The 24,168-nt window shown below is 41.9% G+C and overlaps 1 protein-coding gene across 3 annotated transcripts in view; it reads right to left on the bottom strand.

The window, feature by feature from the left end:
* The window catches only part of LRRC8C (leucine rich repeat containing 8 VRAC subunit C), a 48,014-nt gene that overhangs the window by 3,265 nt on the left and 20,581 nt on the right, over positions 1 to 24,168 (bottom strand). For 2 of the 3 annotated variants that reach the window (XM_044432437.1, XM_044432438.1), the window contains exons 2-3: positions 14,348 to 14,489; positions 2,009 to 8,095 (exon numbers count right to left, since the gene is read on the bottom strand). In XM_044432437.1, the coding sequence (XP_044288372.1) occupies positions 5,825 to 8,095; positions 14,348 to 14,485 (2,409 nt within the window). In that variant the 5' untranslated portion in view covers positions 14,486 to 14,489 and the 3' untranslated portion in view covers positions 2,009 to 5,824. Of the gene's footprint in view, positions 1 to 2,008; positions 8,096 to 14,347; positions 14,490 to 24,168 lie in introns of those variants that run through there. The other variant, XR_006414948.1, reaches the window with a different exon arrangement.

The raw sequence follows: 24,168 nt of genomic DNA, 5'->3' as shown, positions 1-24,168 counted from the left end.
ACTCTGTAACTTTCCACGGAAGCTTGGAACAAACTAGAAATCACAGTAGCTGCCAGCCTGGAAACCTCCAGATATTTGGGACTGTAGCTCCCATCAGCCTACTAGAGTGTCCAGGGATGATGAGAAATGTAGCCCAAAACATCTAGAGGGTACCCAGTTAGGAAAGCCACCCTGTATCTGGGCAGGAAACATGGGGCCGGTGGTGCCACATACTAGTCTTGGGTTTTGTGCACACTGGCACTTCCCCATCTGCCCCACCACAGTTTTGAGCAGGAATAACTTACGGAAGTGTCACAGTCAATGGAGTGCAGAAGGTCCCACTAGAAAGATGAGAGAACTCTACTCAATTTGCTTCGGCAAACAACAGACCTAAGATCAAGGTCAAATGCCAGGCTGTGTATTAAGATTAGTGCAGTGGCTGGGGCTGAATGGGTCTCTAGTTCTAGTTCCCATTCAGCCATGACGCTCACCAGGTGGCTTTGGGCCAGTCTCAGCCTAACCTCCCCACAGGGTTGCTGTGAAGATAAGATTCAGGGGAGGAGGATTCTGTAAACTACCTTGAGTTTCTTGAAAGGAAAAAGAAGCAGGATATAATTATATTAAATAAATAATCTGATTTCCATCACATCACACCAGTTTTTGGAACTGATATCTCCCCACATCTGAGGAAAAATACCCATTACTATGGCTAGATTGCTGTGAATGAAAATGGATTCAGACTAGGTGACAATCTTATGCAGTATTGTTTTATATGGTCAACTACAGGCAGATATAGGTTTGCAATTATCTTAAGCAAAATGACCGACTATATATGGCATTTGTTCATCAACGTAATTTCCAAACCTTGAACAGAATTAAGAAAACCACCCTTTCTCAGCAAGACTTTTTTCATATATATCTTGATCATAAGATTTTGAACATATACCAAGAGGAGTAAATATAAATAAAAAGGGAAATCCATTTACCTGAGCTTGTTTCATGACATTACAGAACAATATTTTAAAAGCTATCATTTTACACAATTATAAAAACATTAAAAATGAAAGCTGAATGGGCTATCTGAAATTTCTGTTTACAAAAGTGCCACAAAACACATGCAATACAACATTTGTCATAATAATATGCATAATAAATGCTTTTGATACACATACATGGACAGGAGGCATTTTCAGGAACGCTTGTACATATTCATCCACTTGTTTTGAGACAGAGGCTCCAGAGAGGATAAAGGGACTTCTCCAAAATACCTTCTAACAAACTGCAGCCTGTGACGAACTCTTTGCTCAACTGCACTGGATTCACACAAGACGAAAGTTCTGTGTGCACAGTGGGCTTAGACGTATGACCCAACACATATGCCTGAGACTTACAACCCTCCCTCCTCAAAAGAGCAAATGGAAGCATTGCAGAACTTGCTCCTTTGTGCAGGCACAGGGAATGCCATGCACGAAACACACACACAGCCCCGATGTCCATACAAAAATTTCTCAAGGGATGACCATGTGAACTGCCCATTAGTTACACGGAGAGGCAGTGCACACGAGCGACACAAGTTGCTGGTGCGACCTGCTTTTGTTCCAGTTAAGACACAAGCCATAGAAGCAGCACCCTTTAGTTTTACCTTTCCTAGCAAATTTCATTTGGGAGAAGCAGGTATCCTCAGGAAACATTTCTGGAGAAACCTCATTTTAGGAACACAGTCCACACTGTCCCCCTCCATACTATAATCTCCAATTTCTAATCTATCACAGATAGTCACACAGAAAACCACTGATTGTACAGACACGTTCAACAGTTTACATTCATTAGCAACAACAGCACTTTGGTTTATATGATTAGATTTCGACTTTAAAAAGGAGAACGGCTTTTCTTCCTCACATTCTGCTAAACCTCAGAAGCATAAAAAAGGCCTGCTTATCTGCATATTTTAGTTTGGGATGTTTCACTTCCATCTCTGACTTGTTTACACATGCAAGCTGAAGATGAAGTGAGCTGAAAGAAACTCAGAGAGAGAGAGAGAGTTGGCAGGATCTTGCTAGGCTCTTGCTAGGCTCCCTAGCATAAGTGGCCACTTAAACAAAAGCAGGGTTATTCTCTAGTAAAAGAAAGGCGGTTTAAAACTAGAGGCCTCCAGTTTTAACATTTAAAGAACAATGGGGCTTGGGATTCACAGTTTCATGCAAAAACACCAAGGGAATGGAATTAAGACTCTCAGACAAAGAATTCTTAGCACTTCCACCAAACTATAATTTCCAGGACTTTTGGGGGAAGCCATGGCCATCCAACAGCATAAAATGCAGAACTGTTTATAATCTGTATGTGCCACAGTGACCTTGGAATGAAGCAAGATGCTGTGGAACAAAGCAGTATTGAAATAACCCCAAATCCTTGCAGTGGGGACTATTTCAGAACAATGCTGAGGTAATTTCTCAGACTAACAGTACAGTCCTAAGCATGAAGGAAATCTCACTGAATTCAGCAGACCTTATTTCCAGGTAAGGACACATAAAACTGGAATTGTGCACACATATTCTTAAAATATATATCTCATGTCTAGCCAATACTTACATAGACAATTTGTGGAATCCACAAATTTCCTTAGACAATTTGTCTAATCCACTGCCACAAATGTTAAGATGGTCATGAGCATAAATGTCTTTAAAAGAGATTAGACAAATTTGTGATGAATCTACTGATGGCTATTAGTCATGACAGTTATTTGCAGCCTTCAACTTTGTACGGAATGGGCTAGTATATGTATTACTCTGAACCACAGTGTGGTTTGTTGTTGGACGCAGAGTCACCTCCACAAATAAATTATAGTTTACTGTTATCTTTAAAAGTCTGCTTGTTTAAAACATGACTTCTCATACCTGAAATTAGAACCCTGATTTATTTCCTATTTGTGTCATTGTCTGCCCTGAAATAGCGCCTACCAAGAGCAATGGAAAATTTCTCCAAAGGTGGAAAAAATAGTTGGGGAAAAGCAAAACAGAAATTGGGAAAATAAGCCATGGGTTGTTTCCTCATCTGTGAGACAATTCATGACTAAAGCAAAAACATCCTGGTTAACATAAATCACAGTTTAGTGTTATGTGCAACAGCCAAAATGCATTTAATGGTATTCGCTGAAGAACAGTAATGGACCAGCAGTTTTGTCTCCATGTCCTGATGTTTTCTGAAAGCATCTGGCAATCACTGTAAGAAAGTGGAGGCTGGAACAGATGGAACTTGGGGATGGAATAGATGGAACAAAAGCATGTGCAACAGCCGCATGCACAGTATAAAGAAAAAACTACTCTTAATAATAGAATAATTATCTGAAATCACATTTTGATTCCTTCATGCAACTTTGTTCTCATACTTATAACACGTTTTTTTTCTTTTCAAGTTATCAAACTGCAGAAATGTTTAACATGCAAATGAAATGCAAATTTTATATTACACACCAGATGTTTCTGGTTTGAGATAGCTGGCCCAGGAGACAAAGCTCAACACTTAGCTAGTCACCTAGCAATTTTTAAATGCTACCTTTTTCAAAGCCAAAATAGTAACCCCCTCTTCATTCTGTGTGGGTGACTTAAATGCTGAAAGAAGAAATCTGGTTTTCAGGGTGAAGTGGGGCCTGGGGAAGATGTGAGGAAGACAGATCTGCAAGGTTGCCCCGCAGCAAGGCTTATTCTTATTGTCAAGTAATGCTAACATGATAATCAAGGCTGTTATATATTAGAAAGATGAACCTGGGGCTCACCACCCTCTCATCCTTCTGGGGGAGTTGAAAGGAGAAAGGAAGCTTCTGCCCATGTTATTGATTAACAGAAGTTCAAGGTTACCTTTGCTAACAACATTTGCTGAAGCCAAGCAGTCACTTGAAGATGGGGTATTTCAAACAAAACATGGTTTAGATTAAGCATGGTTTGTTACACTTAGGTAACACAATGAAATTAAACAACAAAGGGGCTAATGGAAGCAAAAACTTCCAAATTCCTCTCTCAAGCTGTTCTAGAAGAAGAAAGGAGAGAAACGTATGAGTCTCAGTTTCACCGAGGCGCTTATTGTAACATTTGAATGTAGGCAACAAGTCATGGGACACTGTGGCCTCAGATGCAGGTATGTATCGCCAGCCCACGAACAAATCTAAAAGGCATCTGGCCATTAACAGAGCCTAGATAAGCAAACCTCCTTGTGCAGTCACAAGTGTAACATGCAGGAGAGGCTTCCCACTTATGCAAGTATGAAGTGGATGAAGTCACTACATATTATGGATAATTAATTATAAATAATGACAACTTCAACATAAAACATTGAGTTTCAATTTACTCAACTTTGAGTAAAGCTGAAGCACACATATACTATTTTCCTTGCAACATAACACATTTCAGTGGAAGTCAATCCTGCTGAGCAAAATTACTTCCTCCCATCAAGCATGGCCAGGGTCAAATCCTTAGGCTAGCATGCAGCGTGACTCCCAACATTGCTGCCACTGCAACCAAGCCAAAATGCTACTTTCCGGAATGAAGCAGGACAGAAAAACTAGCAGAAGGAAGTTCTGCTGACCTGCCATTCAGGAAATAAGTGTTATGGTTCATTTCCGAGTTGCTCTAGGATCCTATTGCACCAACAGCAGGTCCTGCTGACACAGCACACCCAGGAGAGATGCAGTGCCATCGCTCGATATTACTTTCATTTGCAGAAATTTAGAACTTTTTTTACTAAGCTATCTAACAGGACTACCTTATGTTTTGACAGGTCACATCATAGTTATTTGTATGCTACCTTTCCATGGCAAACCTGACCCAAAGTTCATGAGAACAATATGATTCCCTCTGCTCAGGAAATCTAAGATACTGTCAGTTTTTGGAGAGAAGCTAGGGGACTCCATAATAGTATTCTCTATATCTCAAAGCCTCAGAGTGCATTTATGATAGGGAAGGTCACAAGCGCCATTCTGTAGATTCGTCTATAGATGCAGCAGCAAATGGCAATGATCTGATGCACACAAAGAGATGGCAGGAGAGGAGGAAGACTTGGTATGCTCTTTTGCCAGGACAGAATCTTGGATCAGAGTGTCTAATCATGGCTGAGAATCCCAAAGATGGAGACAATGACTTAATGCAAACTGAATTCTAGCCAAAAACATAATTTTAATTTAGAGTCTTCAAGAGAATAAGGCTTCTGTTGCCAGCACCGGCGTCAGAAGTTCTATTAGCACAGAAGGCTATTTCTTGACCCATAACCAGCTGTTAGGAAGCTCCTCTCATCCATGAGGTGCTGATGGCCAAAACACCCTTCCTGTTTTGCTAAAATGAAGCCTTAAGAACAGGACAATCTGACCTGACAAGGCGACAGTTACCTATGATAAGGATAAAAATACAAGAGAAGAAACTTACTACCTTAAAGGATTAAGATGGTTTACAAAACACAATGGACAGGGTTAGAGTTGCTATAGCAACTGTGCATTCATGTCCTTAGTATGTATTACCTGCATTATATACTCTGAATGATGTTGATTCCATTTTGAGCTAGCCCAATCTTTTTTTGTTTTTAAGGTGGATGTAAACAATTTCTTTTTCCACCAGAAGCCCACAGTATCCAGGAAAAATTAAAACAATTACAAATGTTTGGGAGCAGGGAAGTTTAAAACAATAAAACTAATATAAAAATATGTATATACACTTAGTCGCAAAAAGTTCATACAGGAAACTCTTATGTCAAAGGAACCAAGAAAATTTAAAACAGGCTTTAAAGGCATATTCAGGATAACTTACTATGTACAAGGCATTTGGCAGAATCAGGTTTTGTAAAAGAACTGTGAAAATGGATGCTATTCTGCCTTCATTTGTTCCCTGACATCCAAAGGCAGAGTTTCAAACAAGGTGTCTTCTACCACCATGCCAGTCTTTTTCAGAGCTTTGCATTCACCAAGTTCATGGGGCAGAAATTCCAGGTGGTTTCCTTTAATGTCCAAGTGGGAGAGCAAAGCCAGATTTCCAATTTTAGGTGAGAGAATGGACAGGTTGTTTTTTCCAATCTTCAGAGTCTTCAGTTTTTTGCAAAAGTACAGCTCATCTGGCACGCTCTCCACTTTGTTGCAAGTGATTGAAAAATACTGTAAGCTTTGTAGCACCCCAATTTCAGGTGGGATGAATCGGATGTCATTGTAAGACAAGTCTAAGTATCTAATTTTGTTGCATAAGAAGAGGTGGGATGGAAGAACCTCTATCTTGTTGTGACTAAAAGACAGCCGTTCCAAACTAGTGAGCTTCTTTATGTGCTCGGGAATATAGGTTATACTGTTGTACCATAGCTTTAGGATGGTAAGTTTTCTCAGGTGTTGAAAACTAACAATTTCCTCTATTGATTTGAGATTATTTTCCTTCAAGTCTAATTCCTGGAGGCTAATAAGGCTGAAAACGGCATGGGGAATGCGCTCCAGGTCACAGTGCACCAGTTCTAATTCTGTCAAATTGACCATTTTCTTCAGATTGTTGAGCATCACAAGTTTCGTGCCATCATTGTGGATGCACATTTTTTGAAGGTGACTTGAAACATCAACCACAGATTGTGGAATCTTGGACAGGTTGCTTTTAATGTACAGAACTTTAAGGCTCTTGAGTTCTCGAAAAGATTCCAAAGTTATATTTTTAGAAATGTCATGGCACAAAGAACCAATTAAACTCAGCTCTTCCAAATTTCTGAGCCCATACATCCAAGGAGGGAGTTCTCTGAAATCATCAAATTTGACATTCAAGACTTTCAAGTTGTCTTTCAGAAATGCTAAGGCTGCACTGTGGATCTTTGCAGAGCACTGGTACAGTGAGAGTTCCTGGAGATTATCCAGCTGAACCATGGTGGCTGGAATCATAACATTATTAATAATTTCGAGTTTTAGTGACTGAAGTTCCGTAATCTCAAAAACTGTGTCTGGAAGCCCAGAGAGCATAAACAGCTGTAGCTCCAAACGGTTTTGGGCATTCGTCTGCAGTCTTTGTCTCAATTTATCTATGGTCCATTCATTGTTTAGATTAAGCTGTTTAAGTTTGTTTTCACTGACTTCTGAAAGAAACACAGCAAATCTTTTAGAATAAAGAGGGTCATACTGGTCTATCATGTGAAGCATAAAAGCAAAGTCATTTCTGACATCTGGAATATCATCAATTCCAGTCTCTTGCCGGACATACTCAAAAGAGTATTCTTTCAGTGAACGATAAAACAACCAATACAAAGTGTAAAGGCATGTAAACCCGTAGATACTTACAAAGCATAAATAGCAGAAAGAAAGTTTCGAGAACAGATGTGCCATCGTGTGATTGCAAGAAAAGTGCTTATACCCTGTCATGTCTTGTATGTCAACGTTGCAGTCTACTGTAAACTGGACTTTTGAAACAAGTGCACCATTATATGCAATAATGATAAGAAACTTAATCACCTTCAGCACCGTTTGGCGGACATACATAGCATAAAGCAGGTCACCTTCTTCAACATGGAGTCGGAACTTCTTCACCTTCTCAAACAATGCTTTGGCCTGCTCTCCTTCTTTTTTATCCAGTGCCCCAGGTGTTCCCTTATCCACAATAAACTTTTCAGGTATGGATTTCAATGACTGACTCCTAACTAAAGTGCCTTCTGCGCTAGGCTGGACAGTGTTTGACTTGTTGATGTTGTTCTTCCTGTTGTCCTTCTCCTCAGAGTCTTCTCCAGATACCTCCGATAAAGCCCTTGTTGTCCAAGGAGAATCAAAGCACTTCCCCAGAATGGAGATAAAATGTTCAATTTTTGAGCTTGATCCGGGGAACTTAAACCAGAAGTTGCTGCAGAGCATGAAGATCAGAGTGTGTATAAGGACAAGGTAAGGGAAGTACTTTGCATACCAGTGCAGGGCACGTTCATAGCACATTTGATTGATGAAGCTATACTGCTGAAGATCTAAATCCGTCTTTAGACCCTTCATTTCAACAGTAGCAGGAGGCGTGGATGGCTTGGGTGGAAGAAGTGGGGTTGCACTGGAGTTCGAACTTGACACGTTAGGAACATGGGAATTGTTCTGCAAAGTCTGTACTCTTTTTGGAAGGCAAATGATCTTATCCTGCATAACCTGAAAAGCATACAAACAAACAAAAACCATGGTTTAAAGTATGTACTGTGTAATAAAAAAACAGTTCAGTGGAAGAAAAGTGTTTGATGTGCATGATTTCCAAGAAACATCTCTGCCCTGAGCTTTAGAAAGCCATCATGCTGCCTTCAGTTCTACTGTACGGTTTTGACTCAGAACCAAATCCCCATGGGGAAGGATGGGGAAACATGTCCCATTATGCCTTTCACCTGCATCGATACTCGATATGTCGAGCTGAACAAATGATTTTCCTCTTTTTGCAGGTTGTATCAGCACCAAATCCAGAAAAGTTGAATATGTGTTTAATATGGCTTTACTTTCCCACAAGCTGTGGGGCAGAAAGGGGACATACATGGTGACTTTAGTGCCATGCATCAGAAAATGGGATCCACCAGTGAATTATAGATTTGGATCTTCAGATAGGAGGCATAAATGGTCCTCTGTGTGCTTCCTACACAAAGGGAATGTGATGGTTTGGCAAATATTTTGAGAGCAACTTTCTGACATTTTTTCTAAAACAAGAACTAACACTGAAAGGCTGACTGGTTACAGTAGACTAGAACCATTCCTTCATTAATCATTCATTCAATTTCTGTACCCCACAAAAGCTAAAGCTCTCTGGGGATTCACAACATAATATAACACTAATAAACAAAAATGTAAAATGGTAAACATTAATAAAACTACCTAGACCTGATAAAAAACAAAACAAAAAAACCCTACATAAAGAATGTATACAATACATAAGAATATTCAATACACTATACATGCACAATCTCAGTAATCCTTGGAACAGACATAAAAAGCAGGCTAGTTATGCATTATGATACGTTTCTGCGTGAGAGAGAAAGTTGCTCGCTTAAGAACTTGTGAGTTGGTGGCTAATGCGTTACTGGGACTGAGGCCGCTGAAGCTCACATGCTTGGCTACATCACCTTTCCATTTGCCCTAACACCATCCCAACCAGCATTGTCTGATTCTGGTTAGCACATGCAGCATTTGAATCTTGTGTAAAATAGAGAAATTCACTGGTTTTCTTAAAAGAAAGGTATTCAAATGTCTATCACTTAACCATATTCCTGTAGGACAAATAGAAGATGGTGATCTTGTTTCATCCGGATGTCCATGTTAGACATGTGGGTCCTTCAAGTGCTAAAAGCAGCTTTCATGAAGGCTGGCCTTGTAAATGGCATCTGAATTTTGAGCATAAGTGACTCAAGGCCTGCATTCTTCTAAGCCAGTGGTTTTCAACCATTCCACAGCTGGGGACCGGCGAAAATGGGAAAACCACCTCAGGGACCACTGAGGCAGAAACAAAAAGTACCATACACATAATACAGTATTCCGTGTATTAGTTTCCAAACACAATATCAAAATAATAAAACAACACTCAAAACAACCAGAAACCGAACAAAAAATGCCAACAAAAGAACAAAATACCGAAATTGGTGCAGCGTGGCTCCCAGCTGGCTCCCACCAAGCCATCTCTCCCTGCTGCCTCCCTGCAGCACCGGTGCACTCCCCTGCAAACATGAAACCAACCGAGGAAGAGGGGATGGAGCACAACCAGCCCCTCTGCTGGTCTGCAGAGATTGGGATGTCCCCCCCGCCGCAATGGACCGGCAGGAAATCTCCTGCGGACTGGCACTGGACTGCAGACAGGAGGTTGAAAATCATGATATAGGGAACCATGCCTAGCAGGGGCATTCTGAACTGTAGACCATTTCTGCCAAAACATGCACAGGATTGCACCAGAAATGAAACTCCAGACCTGTCTGTTTCTGCTCTGCTGTTGTGTTCTGCATCCAGCTACCTGTTGCAGCTGTGTTGTGGGGATTTATTTATTAATTTATCGATTTATATCCTGCCTTTTTCCTACAAAGGGCTCAAGGCAGCTTACATCTTCTCCTCCATCTTATCCCCACAACAACAACCCTGTGAGGTAAGTTGGGCTGAGAGTCTGTGACTGGCCCAGAGTCACCAGTTGGCTCCATGGCTGAGCGGGGACTCAAATCCAGATCGTCTGAGTCCCAGTCCCATGCTCTTAACCACTACACCACACTGGCTCTGGCAGGAATTTTGATAGGCTGGAAGAAAAATGCAGACTGAGGATGTCCTACAGTTGCTTAGCAATTGGATGCAATCTCTGCATTGCTGCCTTCTTGTGAGTCAAAAATGCTACAGTTGCCTACCTAGCCATATTGCCGTATTTACATTTATTTATGACACTTATATCCTGTGCTTCCTTCAAGAGAAGCTTGGGGCAGGTTATGTTGGGTTCCCAGGAAGTTTCTAATCCAGGCAACCAGTGGGAACGCACTGGCTTAGCTTTGTCAGTAGAACTCCATTGCCTGATTCCAAAGAAACCTCTATGCCAAACTAAGAACTTTTAAGAGCCCCGTCATCACCATTATTGTTCTACTGCTGGAGGTAACCAAACAGTAAGTGGCCACACAGGTTGACTGCTCAGTACTCTTTGCAGGCTACTTTGCCCAAGACAAAGGGGACAAGCATGCCAAGGAAAAATGGATACACACAATGGCGAGAAGCTACTTCCCACCAATCCACAAGGGAGATACACCGCAAGGAAGCTATTCGTGTCAGTGCTAACAGTTCACCGCTTTGATGGAAAAGAAAGACTTTATTCTCTACTACAATGAGGGGTGCCTCTCAGCAGTTTTAAACTTAAAATGTACCTATAATGTACTATTACAGAGTGCTTGAGGCCACCAAGCACTTTCAAATTTACTATGACTAACACAGAACCAAATACTTTCCAGGATTCCTCACTCCAAATTGAATACTTAGTGTTATTATCAATAAACATGTCATTTCAGATGATGCATAGATCTCGGCTACTGGCATTACTTGAGTGATCACAGATTCATGCCAGCAGAAAAAATGGGGTTGCTTCAGTGGAAGGACACAGCCTGCCATCTACGAATCAGCAGCAGGACAGAATGCAAATATGTCCATGCTCGCATGACATTTCCCTGAGCTTCACTCATTTGCACATCCTTAGAGTGCCTCTTGAAGCCAAAAGCCAAAAGGTTGTTGGTTCACTGCCCTCGATGAAATGACTTTTGAATATATCCATGTGACAAACTGAGCTCATAATGGCTATTAAAAGGCATGCTGTACATGCGCGACTACCACAATTGGGAGTAGAGGGAACCCTTAGAGCATTCTGAGTCAGGCCTGTAATAGAGCCAGTAAACAGGCAGGCTGTTCAAGCCCCAAATGGACAATTCACAGAAGCCCAGTCTCTGCCAGCGATGCAAAGCCCTCAGACAGAGAGGCAGGCTGGAGTCGGTAGCTGTATAAAACCAGGTGGAACTCTGCTGACCCTTAGCGTCACCTGGGGTTATAGATGCAGGATTAGTGTTGTCTGACTCTCCACAGCAAGAAGCAAGCAAACTCCTCCTCCTTTTTCTGGCCCATTGATGGAGCACAAGTAAGGCACCTGAGACCCACAACCAGAATTCCGCACCCAAAATTCACCAGCACTAGCTTCTTATGCAGTACAGTAGGCACATACCTGCATTTCCGTACCAGAGTTTCCACTCTGGCCTGACAAATGTTCTCAACAGAACAGTCAGATTCTCCCTAAACCTTCTTAAATGCATGCTAGTATTTTCCTTCCTTTCATGGATCAACAAAAGTGCGTATAGTCAAGGCAATGGTTTTCCCCATTGCAATGTATGGCTGTGAAAGTTGGACCATAAGGAAGGCTGAGCACCGAAGAATTGAGGCCTTTGGATTGTGGTGCTGGAGGAGACTGCGAGTCCCTTGGACAGCAAGGCGATCAAACCGGTCAGTCCTAGAGGAGATCAACCCTGGCTGCTCTTTAGAAGGCCAGATACTGAAGATGAAACTCAAATACTTGGGCCACCTAATGAGAAGGAAGGATTTCCTGGAGAAGAGCCTGATGCTGGGAACAATAGATGGCAAAAGAAGGAGGGGATGGCAGAGAATGAGGTGGCTAGATGGAGTCACTGAAGCAGCCGGCGTGAGCTTAAGTGGACTCCAGGGGATGGTGGAGGACAGGAAGGCCTGGAGGAATGTTGTCCATGGGGTCGTGATGGGTTGGGGTTGGTTTTTAAAAAATCCAGCTATAAACTTTACTAGTTAGACCTCTGTAGGAAGATATATGCTGGAGTGTATACCTTTGAGCCTTCCTTGGGTATACCTACTCAAGCACCTACAGATTCTTGCGCATCTACATGTACTTATTTGCACACACAAGCAGCATGGATGGTCTGCACCATTTGTTTCTTCTATATGTAAAATTTCAGAGAGCAGCAGTACAGTCTTCTTCAGAATTCAGAAATGTACCACACTGCTCATCAGAATGTCTCCCTTCGGTGTACCACAGTGACAAGTTCTCCTGTTTCTAAAAGGACTTCCTCAAACTTCTAGCTCAACAGGATGCTCTGTGAATTCCCCTTGCACAAATTTATAGTTTTGTATTGACTGTCCTAACTAGTCTTGACAACTTGTTGCTAAACTGTTGCCACTTCTTTGGGGAAGTGATAAGAGTTATTCATCAGCAAGTCCTAAAAAGAGTGTACCCAGTTTTAGGCCTTTGAAGACCATTAATTAATTATTGGGACATTACATAGAAGAAACACTTTGATGCCATTTCAAGTCAAAACAGAGGGATAAAGCAAACACACACATTTAAAACCAAAACCAAAACCAGAGACTGCCCAATGGGGAAAAGCAACCATATAGCAGTATATTCTCACAGACAGTGTTGCACCAATGGGATCAATGACATGTGTCCCGGGTAGTCAGCACATTGGACAAGAACCTAGTACATGAGCAGAAATGCTTGTTTCTGGATTGCAGCAGGTCATCAGAATTCCCTTCTGTGAGCTCCACTGACTTGCCTCACTGTAAAAATGAGTGCTTCTGCTTGTTATGGGTTGCTTAAAGAATGGCGTGCAGCCCCTGCAGTAGTGGAGGGAAGCCCCCTGCACTACTGTCACTGCAATGCAGATTAATACCCATATATGTTTTCCTCCCAATAATCCAAGGATTTATGAATGTTCTGAACACTAGAACTTATCTTTTTCTTGTCTTTGTCAAAATTTATCAAATGGAAAAATGCATCAGGCTAAAAGCAATGACCTGAATGTATTTATCATTCCACATTCCCCTTTCACTTGATGAGAAAGCTAACATCTGGAGGTTATGTAGATTTCAGAAGCACTGTAACCTCTTTTAAGCAATATAAATTTTAGAGTTTGGGGCAAAGACAACTGTGAACAACAATGCTTTGGGGTTTTTTTTAAGCACTATTCCTTTTATCTGTTTCTAGCATACCTACATATTTATTTCATTGTGTTTGCAACCTCCAAGATCTTAAAAAGAAAATTTAAAAAGCTGAACTTTATCGATCTATACATACACTAGGATTTAGACCACAATATTTGACAATGGAAAGAAATGCAACATTCGATACAGCAGTGTTTGTACTTGAAATCTATAGGGATGGTTCATCTACAGCATGGGTAGCATAAGTGGTTTTGTGGAAGCCTGGAGCCTATCTTGGCCTCCTCCTATTTTCAAGAGATTATAGACAAAGCATCAGCTCCACATACCAGAGGAGCTTGGACAACTCTTATTGTATAGCAAAAAAAATGCATGAACTCAAAGGGTACTAAGGGACTAGCCTCAGCACATCCCTTATCACCAATGCCTCCCATGTTCTTCCTCTGTGTTGTAAAAAAGTCTCCATTTTCGTACTATCATGTGGAATTCCTCCATGCAATATTGGGTTGGGTAGGGGATTCTGACTGGGGCAGAATGTAACACTGAGCTCTTTCAATGTGCTCCACTGCGTGGACTGAAGGAGGGGCACATCCACAGCAGATGGTGGGGCCAGCTTCCACACTATCCCTCCCATGGGTTCTTTCAACATGAAGGGATAGGGATGTCTGGAACTCCTGCTAATACAGGAGAAAGCTCCTGCCTGCATGTGTCCTGTACAGAGGCACCCTGTCGTTCTTCGGAACATGACTTGCTGTAGATTGCTGAAAAGGTTGGCCACAAATGGACTAAAGCCTTCTACCAAGGAAATTATCTCTTGCAACTGTAATTTAAACAGGGCTAGAGGTAAACATTCTATCATCTACCTGACAAAACCTTTCTGTGTACACATTGGAATACGAAGTATTTCCCAGTCCTACCTAAAGTGAGTGTGTCTGGATTGCATTCCTGCTTACCTACCTGTAAAGTGCAACCAAACACTCCAATCATCAACATGGCAACGGAAAGATAGTCTGTAAATACATCCCACCATGGCTTCAACACCCGGAAAGCTGGCTGCTGCTCAGAGAACTGGCGGAATTCTGTGACCGGAATCATTGTTCTGAAAGACAGCAAAAGGGAAGGTATAAAATTGTTAAGGATCCTCCCTATTCATTCAGGAATACGATAATGAAGATGACACTGCATTCGTACCTGGCCTTTCTTCCTCTTACAAGGAAGCCAATATGGTTACAAAGTTCTCCTCTTCATTTTATCTTCAGTACAACAACCCTAGAGTGTAGGTTATGCTGAGAGTATGTGACTGGCCCAAAGTCACCCAGTGAGCTTCATGGCTCAATGGAGACCAGAACCTGGATTAGCCCTATCTGCTCTAACCACTTTACCACACTTGTCTAGTGTATCTTCTATTTGATGAGGCCACCACAAATAACCTTCGTATTATCATTTGTCCCAACTGGTCCAGGTGGATATGTTAGCCATCCAGTTGGAAGAACTTTGGTAGCATTAATATTTCCCATCTTTCAGTGGGGCTGCACATTCTCTCAGGGTAGTGACAGGGCCACAGACAGGCTTTATGGTTAGCAGGAAGGCTTATAAGGAATGCATCAAATGCTCCTCAACCCTGGGCATTTTGTCTGTTCCCATAGACACTGATTGGCCTCCTCAAACTATTAGCCTCTTCCATTCCTTGCCTGCTCCTTAGAATGTGAACACTATTTTCACTTGCCCAACTTGCCTTAACGAGACTTGCTTCATTATAAAATTGACTATGTATGAATCCCATCAACTTAACCTAGTTGCCAGTGCCAAACAGAGAGACTCTTGCTTGGTCAGCTCTAACAGCATCTTAGGGGTCATATGTTATAAAAGAATGACTTATTTACTGCTTTCCCTTGCCTTCTCTTACAATTCTGCCAGTGGTTGACTTCAGATAACACAACATGGCATGATGGTTTTTTAGCATTTTTGGTCTGTCATATTGTCTCAACCCAGTCAAGGTATTTCAACATGGCAAGTTTGGTCTTTGAAAACCCCAAAACAAATAATGGTTTGTTCTTGTTCTCTGGTGTCCGACCATGGTTCACTGTATTGTACGGACCCAGAATTGTGGTCTCCAAAGTCCTGGTATGCAATTATCGCAGACTCCTCTGGAAACAGCAGCAACTTCGGGAGTTGCTCCAGCTATCCAGCATCTATGTGTGGACCAATAAGGAAGGGGCAGGGGACAAAAACAGGGACTGATTTACCTTGGGATTAAATTTCAGACAAATTATCAAGTGGCTTATTTAATACATGTCTACAGTGGGAGGGCTGAGCAAGGGAAATGGATACCATGTTAAAGTAGAAACCACTTGATAATTAGTCAGGTAAATCATGGGGGAAAAAAACAACACCTGTGAACCATGGCAACCACAGAGGCTTGCTTGTTCTGTTGTGTGAATGCCACCAGTATCTACATCTGGTACCCAGAGAAAAATGGTAAGCACGCCACTACGATAAATCAAATAAAAGAGCCATAGTTTGCAGGCTGTAAGGACCCTGCCTGCAAATGGCATTTCCGATTCCTTTGATCTCACTACATAACTAATAGTCTAATCTTGATAATAATATCTCTAGCATCACACTGAGATCTCTCTCTGCTCCTTTTTTTAAGCTGAAGTTTTACATTCACTTGCTTGTGAAATTCAAGATTACTTCTAGAATATTCATATCCCCAGTTCTGAAACTCTTGGTAATTCCAGGGCTATTAGTGAAATCTAGGCCTTCTTCTAATCATGCAGTAGTGCTTGCTCCTATTAAGATGTGCAAAAATCCAGGCTGAGTGCAGATATAAACAAAGTGTCTGACTGGAAAGGTCATGATGTACCATCACCTGCATTTAACTTTTCCAAAGGAAAGCAAACTGCAAAACAACAGAAAGAGCCACCTATCCCTTTCAAAGGATCATGTTCTTATTCCATTAAACCTCTCCTTAACTGAAATATTTTAAACCAAGATAATGAAAAACAGAGTAGTGTTATTTTCTAACACAACCAATCTAAAATTCATGAAATGCACCTCTGCAATGTTTTGCAAAGTTAATTCCCGTATTCAGTTTGGCCTCCTCAGTTCAGGAACTGACATTCAGTTTCACAATGGACAGCATGAGCTGCCTTCAGCAATTCCAGGACTGCATTACATACATCTGCAGGATTTGAGCTATTGTTTAATTTGGTGTTATTTGGCTTATGTATTTCTGGTGAAATTCTATGCATATTTAGGCAGAAAAAAGTTCTACAACTCACAGCCAGAATGGTTGGGGAATTCTCTGGGTAATGAGGCTTTTTTCTTTCTAAACATGCATTAGATTGTACCCTCAGAGGTATTTTTATTTGGTTAAAAAAAAAGCTCCCCGAATAGTTTACAAATCATCAATTAGAGAGGGTCCTTGTCCACAGGCTTACAGCTTAAAAAGTACCAAACCCAAGGAAGAAAAGATGAGTGTTATGTCTACTGGGCAGCCACAGAGTTGGGATCTTATTGTCTGACTTCACCTCCTATCAGACTCACTAGCAGTCAGGATGATGGGAGCTGTAGTACAGCATCATCTGGCAGAGCAAGGATTCTTCATCCCTGGTATAAAGGAACAAAAGGATGAGACTGAAGAATGAACAGGCAGAGAGAGGTTGGAAGTGGAAAGATGGAAGTGGGGCAGGTTCTTGATGATGATGGTTTATATTCCATTTCTATACAGTCCTACATCTGAAGCTCTCTCTTACAGGAGGTCTATTGCTGGGTAGAAGCTTTATTTACTTGTAAATACAGCAAATGTTATAACAATGCTATACATTTCCAATGCTCTCTTTTTTAAAGGAAACCAGAATCCATCTTTGGGGAGCAGGCACGGCTTTGGGAACTTCTCATAGTTCAGGGAACCAGGAAGCATGCAATGCTAGCTTTTGAGCCCCTGATACTCTTTATGTGCCATCAGGCAGCTTTACAGATCACTAAGATAAAGGAGGGTGGGCTTCCTTGGTGGTGGGTCCATCCCTTGCCCCTATATGTCTGCTAGAAGTGGAAAATTAAGGTCAGAATCAGAGGTATGGTGCCAATCTGTTAAAGAAGCCTAACATTTTCTCTCTCTAAATGCAGAACAACATTCTTTATGGTGTCTGCCAAATGTTATGACAAGATGACAAGAGTTTTCTGCAGAATGACCTTTGTTTCCAAACACCTCAGCTCCTCAGTCTCTCTTGCTGTTTTCTTTTGAACTGGGAATTCTTAAATACAGACTTAAAATAACTAAATGCCAGTAAGGAATGTTAGCACAATCAGGAATGGGTGCTCACATGTCTATGCTTCCTTTGCTATATTTTCCTCCTATCTATCCTTAAATTCATCTACTGCAGGAGCATTCCTAGTCACAACAGAGTAAGATGTTTTATGATTAATCAGCCATAGCAGAATTCTAGGTGAAGATGGCAAAGAAACAGCATATTCATCTTTGCTGTATCATTCTTTTGGCCTGCACAAAATACTTTTATGTGCAGCAGCAGCTTCTTCCTATGGCTTTTTCCAACCACCTGTCAAAAAAGTTCAAATTCTGGAGAGTCAGTGTGGTGTAGGAGAGCCAGTGTGGTGTAGTGGTTAAGAGCATGGGACTGGGACTCAGGCGACCTGGGTTCTAGTCCCCGCTCAGCCACGGAGCCAACTGGGTGACTTTCGGCCAGTCACAGACACTCAGCCCAACCTACCTCACAGGGTTGTGGTTGTGGGGATAAGATGGAGGAGGAGATGTAAGCTACCTTGAGCCCTTTGTAGGAAAAAGGCAGGATATAAATTAAAAAAAATCAATTGCCAATATCCATATTAGTTGAAAGTGGAGGTGTTGAACCTCAAACTCATGTGGCAAATCAAACTTTTAGTGGTCTGCCAGCTTTTGTTTTCCTCCACCGCCCCCATCTTTTTAAAAGATTGAAAAGCCTCTCCTAAGGCTTTGCTACTGGCAGGAAAAACTTTAAGATAAAATATCCTACTGTTTTTAGTATTTTGCCCTGCCCTCTTTGCTGTTCGCATCACCCCTTTTACTTTCAGCCCCGCAAGAGCTTCTCCAAAATTGACTGCAGCCCTTGGACTGAATGAATTTAAAGAGGTTATTTTATAAAAACAGTTGTTATATGCAAGGCAAACTGAAGCCCATCTGCAGCTCATCACAAATGCAATAACAGAAGCGTGGCAGATGTTTTAATTCAGTGAGTAGTATCCAATATTAGTCCTGTATAGAGTAGAGCCACTGAAATGAAGGAGGCTTTGACTAATCATGATTTGGGACTACCAGCAGTCAGACCAACTTACTTCCATCCAGCTGTGTATGAAGAAGAGCATCAAACCAGGAATATGGCTAAGGGACACTGGTTTCAGACACAGAGGATAAAGTGGGGGAGGGGGAATGCTGAGCAGCTGCTGCAAGGAAGAGAAGAGGTACATGAATCCCTAGGGACCAGAAGGCCAGCTGATCCTGACCATGCATGTGTGCGGCGCCTGAGCCGTGCTTAAGTGTCTTTGTGCAAAACTCCCTCTCTGGGCTCCCTCCCAGAATAAATCTACCTTTCCTCTAACAACGTTACTAGTTGCTACTGTTCCTCAGCTTCTTTCCCATCATTGTTCCCACTTGCTGGATGGGTAGAGGCAGTGAACAAGTTTTTCTGGGCATCTGCTGATCCTCCTTACCACCACCATTGTCTGAGTCAGAAAGCGTGACAGGTGAACAAGCAGGTCACAGTGGTGAAGAGGAAGGGCCCATCGAGGGGACGCCTGCCAATCAGCAGGCCTCCCCTAGGTTTGGGTCCTCAGCACATGCTCAGCTCTGCTTTCAGCGGTATGAGGAATGCAAAACCCATAGTCCACTATCCGAGGAAACGCATGGAAGAGACACATGCAAGCAGTATGCGGTTTCATTTCTATTCCAGAAAAACAGCCTTGCCACTTTGTCCAGCTTCAGATTCCAACAGTGTCCTCCCATGACATCCCGAGCTGCTATTAAGAAAGGCATCAGACTCAAGCCTTGGGACTGGTTGTGTGGAAGATGAAATGAAACAATAAATTTTCCCTTTTCAAGTCTCACAATTTTGTCTTCCGGATGGACCACACTGAATAATGGCAGTTTTCTTTTGTGGATGTGAACAGCCCCACCCTTGCCAGCCCTTAATTTCCATGAATTTGCACCAAGAGAGCTTCATTCCTCCAGTGAGCGAAGAGAAGAACCAGCAAATGCAGTGTTTCCTAAACAAATTAAGGGGAAACAGGATAATGGGCAGGCAACTTGGATGGATGAAAATAAAATGAGGGGAGGAAATTATTTCAAATACAGATATTAAAATGCACTCATCTTTGAGTCATGTGTTTTTCTAACTCTAAAATGCTCTCATCGGCATAAATAAAGAAAAATGTTAGGGACTGCAAGGAAGTATTAAAGATTTTTTCCCGGGGAGATTAAAGACTGCATCAAACTTCAAGAAGACCAGATGGCCGGCATTCCAGGATATGAGGGAAATGAATTCATTAATCTACTGCCCAGTGGCAACCCATGGGAATTACACTAGGGTGTGAGGCTTCAGAACAACAATGGGTTTGACTGCAGTAGCAAAAGCCAACCTCCCCTCAAAGTAGGTCAGAATTGTTCTGGGAAGACTAGGGAAAATGATGGAAACTGCACAAAAACAAAATGCCAGGAACAGAACTATGCTCAGGAGGCATGCTGACAGACAGTTGATTTCAAAAAGCAGTTACAACATCAACTGTTCATCTCCTCTCATGCCACGACACTCACATAGTTGCAAGCTGTTCCAAATGATTCGCAAAGCCATCACCTCTTAAAGATTTGGCCCGATGCCTGAAATGACTTCAGGACTGCTGTTTCGGAACAGATCCTGACTCAGTGAAGTGGAAAATTTTGGTCTTACACGGGATGGGCAGAGAACCAAGCACTATGATCTGATACAATATGGCAGGCGTGCGGCACAATCAAGGCCTAATTCTTGTACGCAAATGACGAGAAGTGCCCTTTTGTCTGAACCAAGCTGATGCCCTTCAGATGCTTTAGCAAACTTCCAGCATTCCAGACCACTGATTGTGCCAGATGAGGCTGCTTGGAGCTGCTGCCCAAAACATATTGGCGCACCAGCTTAGGCAAGAGTACGCTAGACTGTACCACTTCAAACTGATGAGGAAGGGAGTTAAATGACTGAATCATCCTCCACAACAAACATTCACAGAGAAAATTAGAATGTGAGAAGGAGAAGACTAGAATTCTTCCTTTTGTCATTTTGCTTCCTTTGTACAGTTTCTGTACCTGTACGTGTACCGTGAGGAAGCATTCAATCATGACAGATCCCACCTGCACTGATACAGTCCAAACACACTGCTTGACCATGTCAACTGCTGCTGTGGTGCACCAAGTGCTTTTAAAAGCCACTGATAACGGGCTGTAAACTTTCTAGGAGAGAATTCTAAGAAATGTTTGTGTGTTTGTGTTATTTTTTCTAAGTGAAAGCATGCACATCCAACGATGCTCAAAACTTAGAGCTGCTCCACCATCCTGGAATAATAATCCTGGTTGGACTACCATAATGAGCTTTATGAGGGTCTGCCTTTGAAAATGGTCAGAAACTTCAATTGTTGCAAAACAGAGGAGCCAGATTGCTAACAAGGACTACTAGCAATAAATATGAATGACCAGTCCTCTATCAGTTGCACTGGCTTCAAGGTGCTCGTTTTAAGGTATAAAGCTCTAAAAGGTTTAGGACCTAAATATCAAAAGGAACATCTCCATTCATATAAGCCTATCCAGACACTAAAATCTTCATCAGAGGTCCTGCTTCCAGAGCTGCCTTTAACGAATGTTAGGAAGGCGGCCACCTGGTGCAGGGCCTTTTCAGCTGCAGCACCACATCTGTGGGACTGGCTCCCCAGAGGTATGCTCCAGGTGCCTTCCTTGTACACATTTCATTGCCAGGCAAAGACTTTTTTTGTTTTAAGAAAGAAAACTGCCTTAGCAGACCTATAAAAAGGAACAAATGTTTTTCAGCAGAAGAACTTCTTAAACGCGTTTTGGCCAGAGCTTAGCAAATCTCATCTATAACGGCATTTTACTGGATGGGTGCCACCATCAAAAAAGGCCTCCTATTTGTTGTTATCTGCCAAATTTGAGATAGCTGACAAATCTGAGGCATAGCCTTAGATGATGAATGAAGCAAGCAGGGAGGAATGTATTCAGAAAAGCAATTTCAGTATCCATTTTTCAAGCCATTTAGGGCCTTAGAGGTTAAAACCAGAACACTGAATTGGGCCCCAAAACAAACTGTCTTAGAAGAGTCATTCTGTAAAAGCCAAGCAGCTGAATGATAAAGACCTGCACTTCTTCCTGTAATGCGAGTTTATTTTTTCTCCCAGCTTGTAGGTCCTTCTTTAGGCTTATTTCTAACACAGGGGAAACTCACTCTATAATGAAGGAGGAGTAAGGTGGGAAACTACTCACAAACCAGGGTACAAGTCCACAACAGTCTTTGTGGTGCATTTTGCAAAGGATGTGGCAACCTCACACAACACACAACATTTTGGTTTCTTGCAGGCAACACTGCCAATTCAGTTAGAAATACTATTATGCAGTTACCTGGAATTAAAGTGGTAAATGCCTAGCAATGATGACCCATGCTCTAGTAACTTCCCAAATAGATTACTGTGAAGTGCTCTATGTGGGTCTGCCCTTGAAGATTGTCCAGATACTTCAGCTGGTCCAGAATACAGCTGCCAGGATATTAAGAGCAGGTACTCACATATAACACTGGCCCTCTATCAATTACAGTGGCTGCCAATTGAAGTCCTGGCCCAATTTAAAGTACTGGTGACGACCTATAAAGCCCCAAACAACTTGGGTCTGGGGTACTTGAAGGAGCACCTTCTTCCCTATGTGCCTTCCTGCCCCTTGGGATCTGAGGCAGAAGTCCTGCTCCGGAAGCCCTCCTTGAAGGAGATTAGGAGAGTGGCTACCCAAAGGGCCTTCTCTGCGGTGGTGCCACCATCTATGGAATACACTCCCAGAGAGGTTTGCCTTGCACTGACACTTTATTCTTTTTGGCATCAGTGAAAACCTTTTTATTTTTCCACTATCTTAATGTTTAGTTTGTTTTAATTGGGGCTTTTTATTGTCATTGCTGGATGCTGTGTTGTTTTGCTATTTTACTGTTCTTTGTTGTAAGCCATCCTGAGATGGCCAAGTAGTGGACGGGATATAAAAGTTTTAAATAAACAAATAACTCCATGGTGATCCTGGGAAAGGCATCTCAGTGTTACTTCAAAGCACTCCTACCTCTTTTATGATTGATATAAAAGCAATTCCCTCTGAATTCCTAAACACACACTGTACATGCTGATTTATCATTTATATTGTCATCTGGAACCATCACCAAGAACAACACTTAAGAGCAAGTTCCCATATTAATCTCAAAGAACATTTATCTTAATTAAAGAATTACAGCACTTGCATTCTTAATTTATGAACCTGACCTAATATAAAGCTGATATGAGAAAGCTGGGGATTTATGTGTTCCAAATGCATTTCAATTGCTTCTATGTGATGGCCACTAGCTGCCAGTTGGGAAGACTCCACATAAAGCAGGGATTGTGAACTTGTGGCCCTCAAGATGCTGTTGCACTCCAGTTTTCATCAGCCCCAGCCAACACGACCAGAAAAGATAGGTGTTGTAGTCCAGCAACATCTAAGAAGACTATTGCTTCCCATTCTTGATGGGAATTGTGGCACTGGTCAACTCATGAGCTAAAATAGTTTTCAACCAATACAGGATGATGTTTAAGAGTGATGTATACTGGGGTAAACTGAAGAGAAACAGGGAAGGCTTGAACATTTGGTATAATTTGGACATGCTAGGGACTGCATGCAAACTTATTTACTTAGAAGCAAGTTCCATTCATTATACAGGGATTTCTTCAGGTAAACATGTTTAGAAGTGCAGCCTCATACACCGTTATCCTTCCACAAATTTTGCTAAAATCAAACCCACAGACTGGTTGGTCACCTATTAATGTAATTACAGATCCTCTGTTCAGTTGGTTCAGGAATGTACAGTATATCTCCACTGACTCGGTGGGTGATATGCTGTGTTTCAGTTCCCTGCAGAAAATGTCCATGGCGGCATCGAAGCAGTAGTACAGTCTGCAGCAGCTCTTGGCTCTAATAATGCAATTGTTTTCACCAATACTCCACTTGCAGAAGCTACAGTTGTCGATGTCCCTTGTACTATATCATGCTGTGCAATATCAGCAGGAATTCTTCATAGAAATGTGCCTGTACTCATACGACGTGTCATCCGCGTGTGAAGTGAATGTTTTTCTTTCCTTTCTCTTGTCCTTGAAAAGTTTTGATTGCCCTGTTGGAACTACACTTCATGATCCCAGAAGAGTCTCTAAACTAATATTTTCACTGTTGCTGTTGTTGTTGTGTGTGACCGATTCATCTCTGACTTATGGTGACCCAATGACTGACCACCCCCCCCCCATGTCCTATCCATGATATCCCTGCTCAGCTCTTGTAAATTCAAGGCTATGGCTTGCTTTATCAAATCATTCCATCTCATAGTTGATCTTCCTCTTTTTCTTCCCTCAATTTTTCTTAGCACGATTGTCTTCTCCAGGGAGTTTTGCCTTCTCATGATGTGCCCACAGTATGACAGCCTCAGTTCTGTCATTTCTGCTTCTAGAGAAAGTTCTAGCTTGGTTTGCCC

The sequence above is a fragment of the Varanus komodoensis genome, unplaced genomic scaffold, assembly GCF_004798865.1.
Source record: "Varanus komodoensis strain SLA01 unplaced genomic scaffold, ASM479886v1 scaffold24, whole genome shotgun sequence".
NCBI classification, from domain to species: Eukaryota; Metazoa; Chordata; class Lepidosauria; order Squamata; family Varanidae; genus Varanus; species Varanus komodoensis.
The sequence above is the reverse complement of the archived record's forward strand: the minus strand, read 5'-3'. Positions and strand labels throughout refer to the sequence as shown.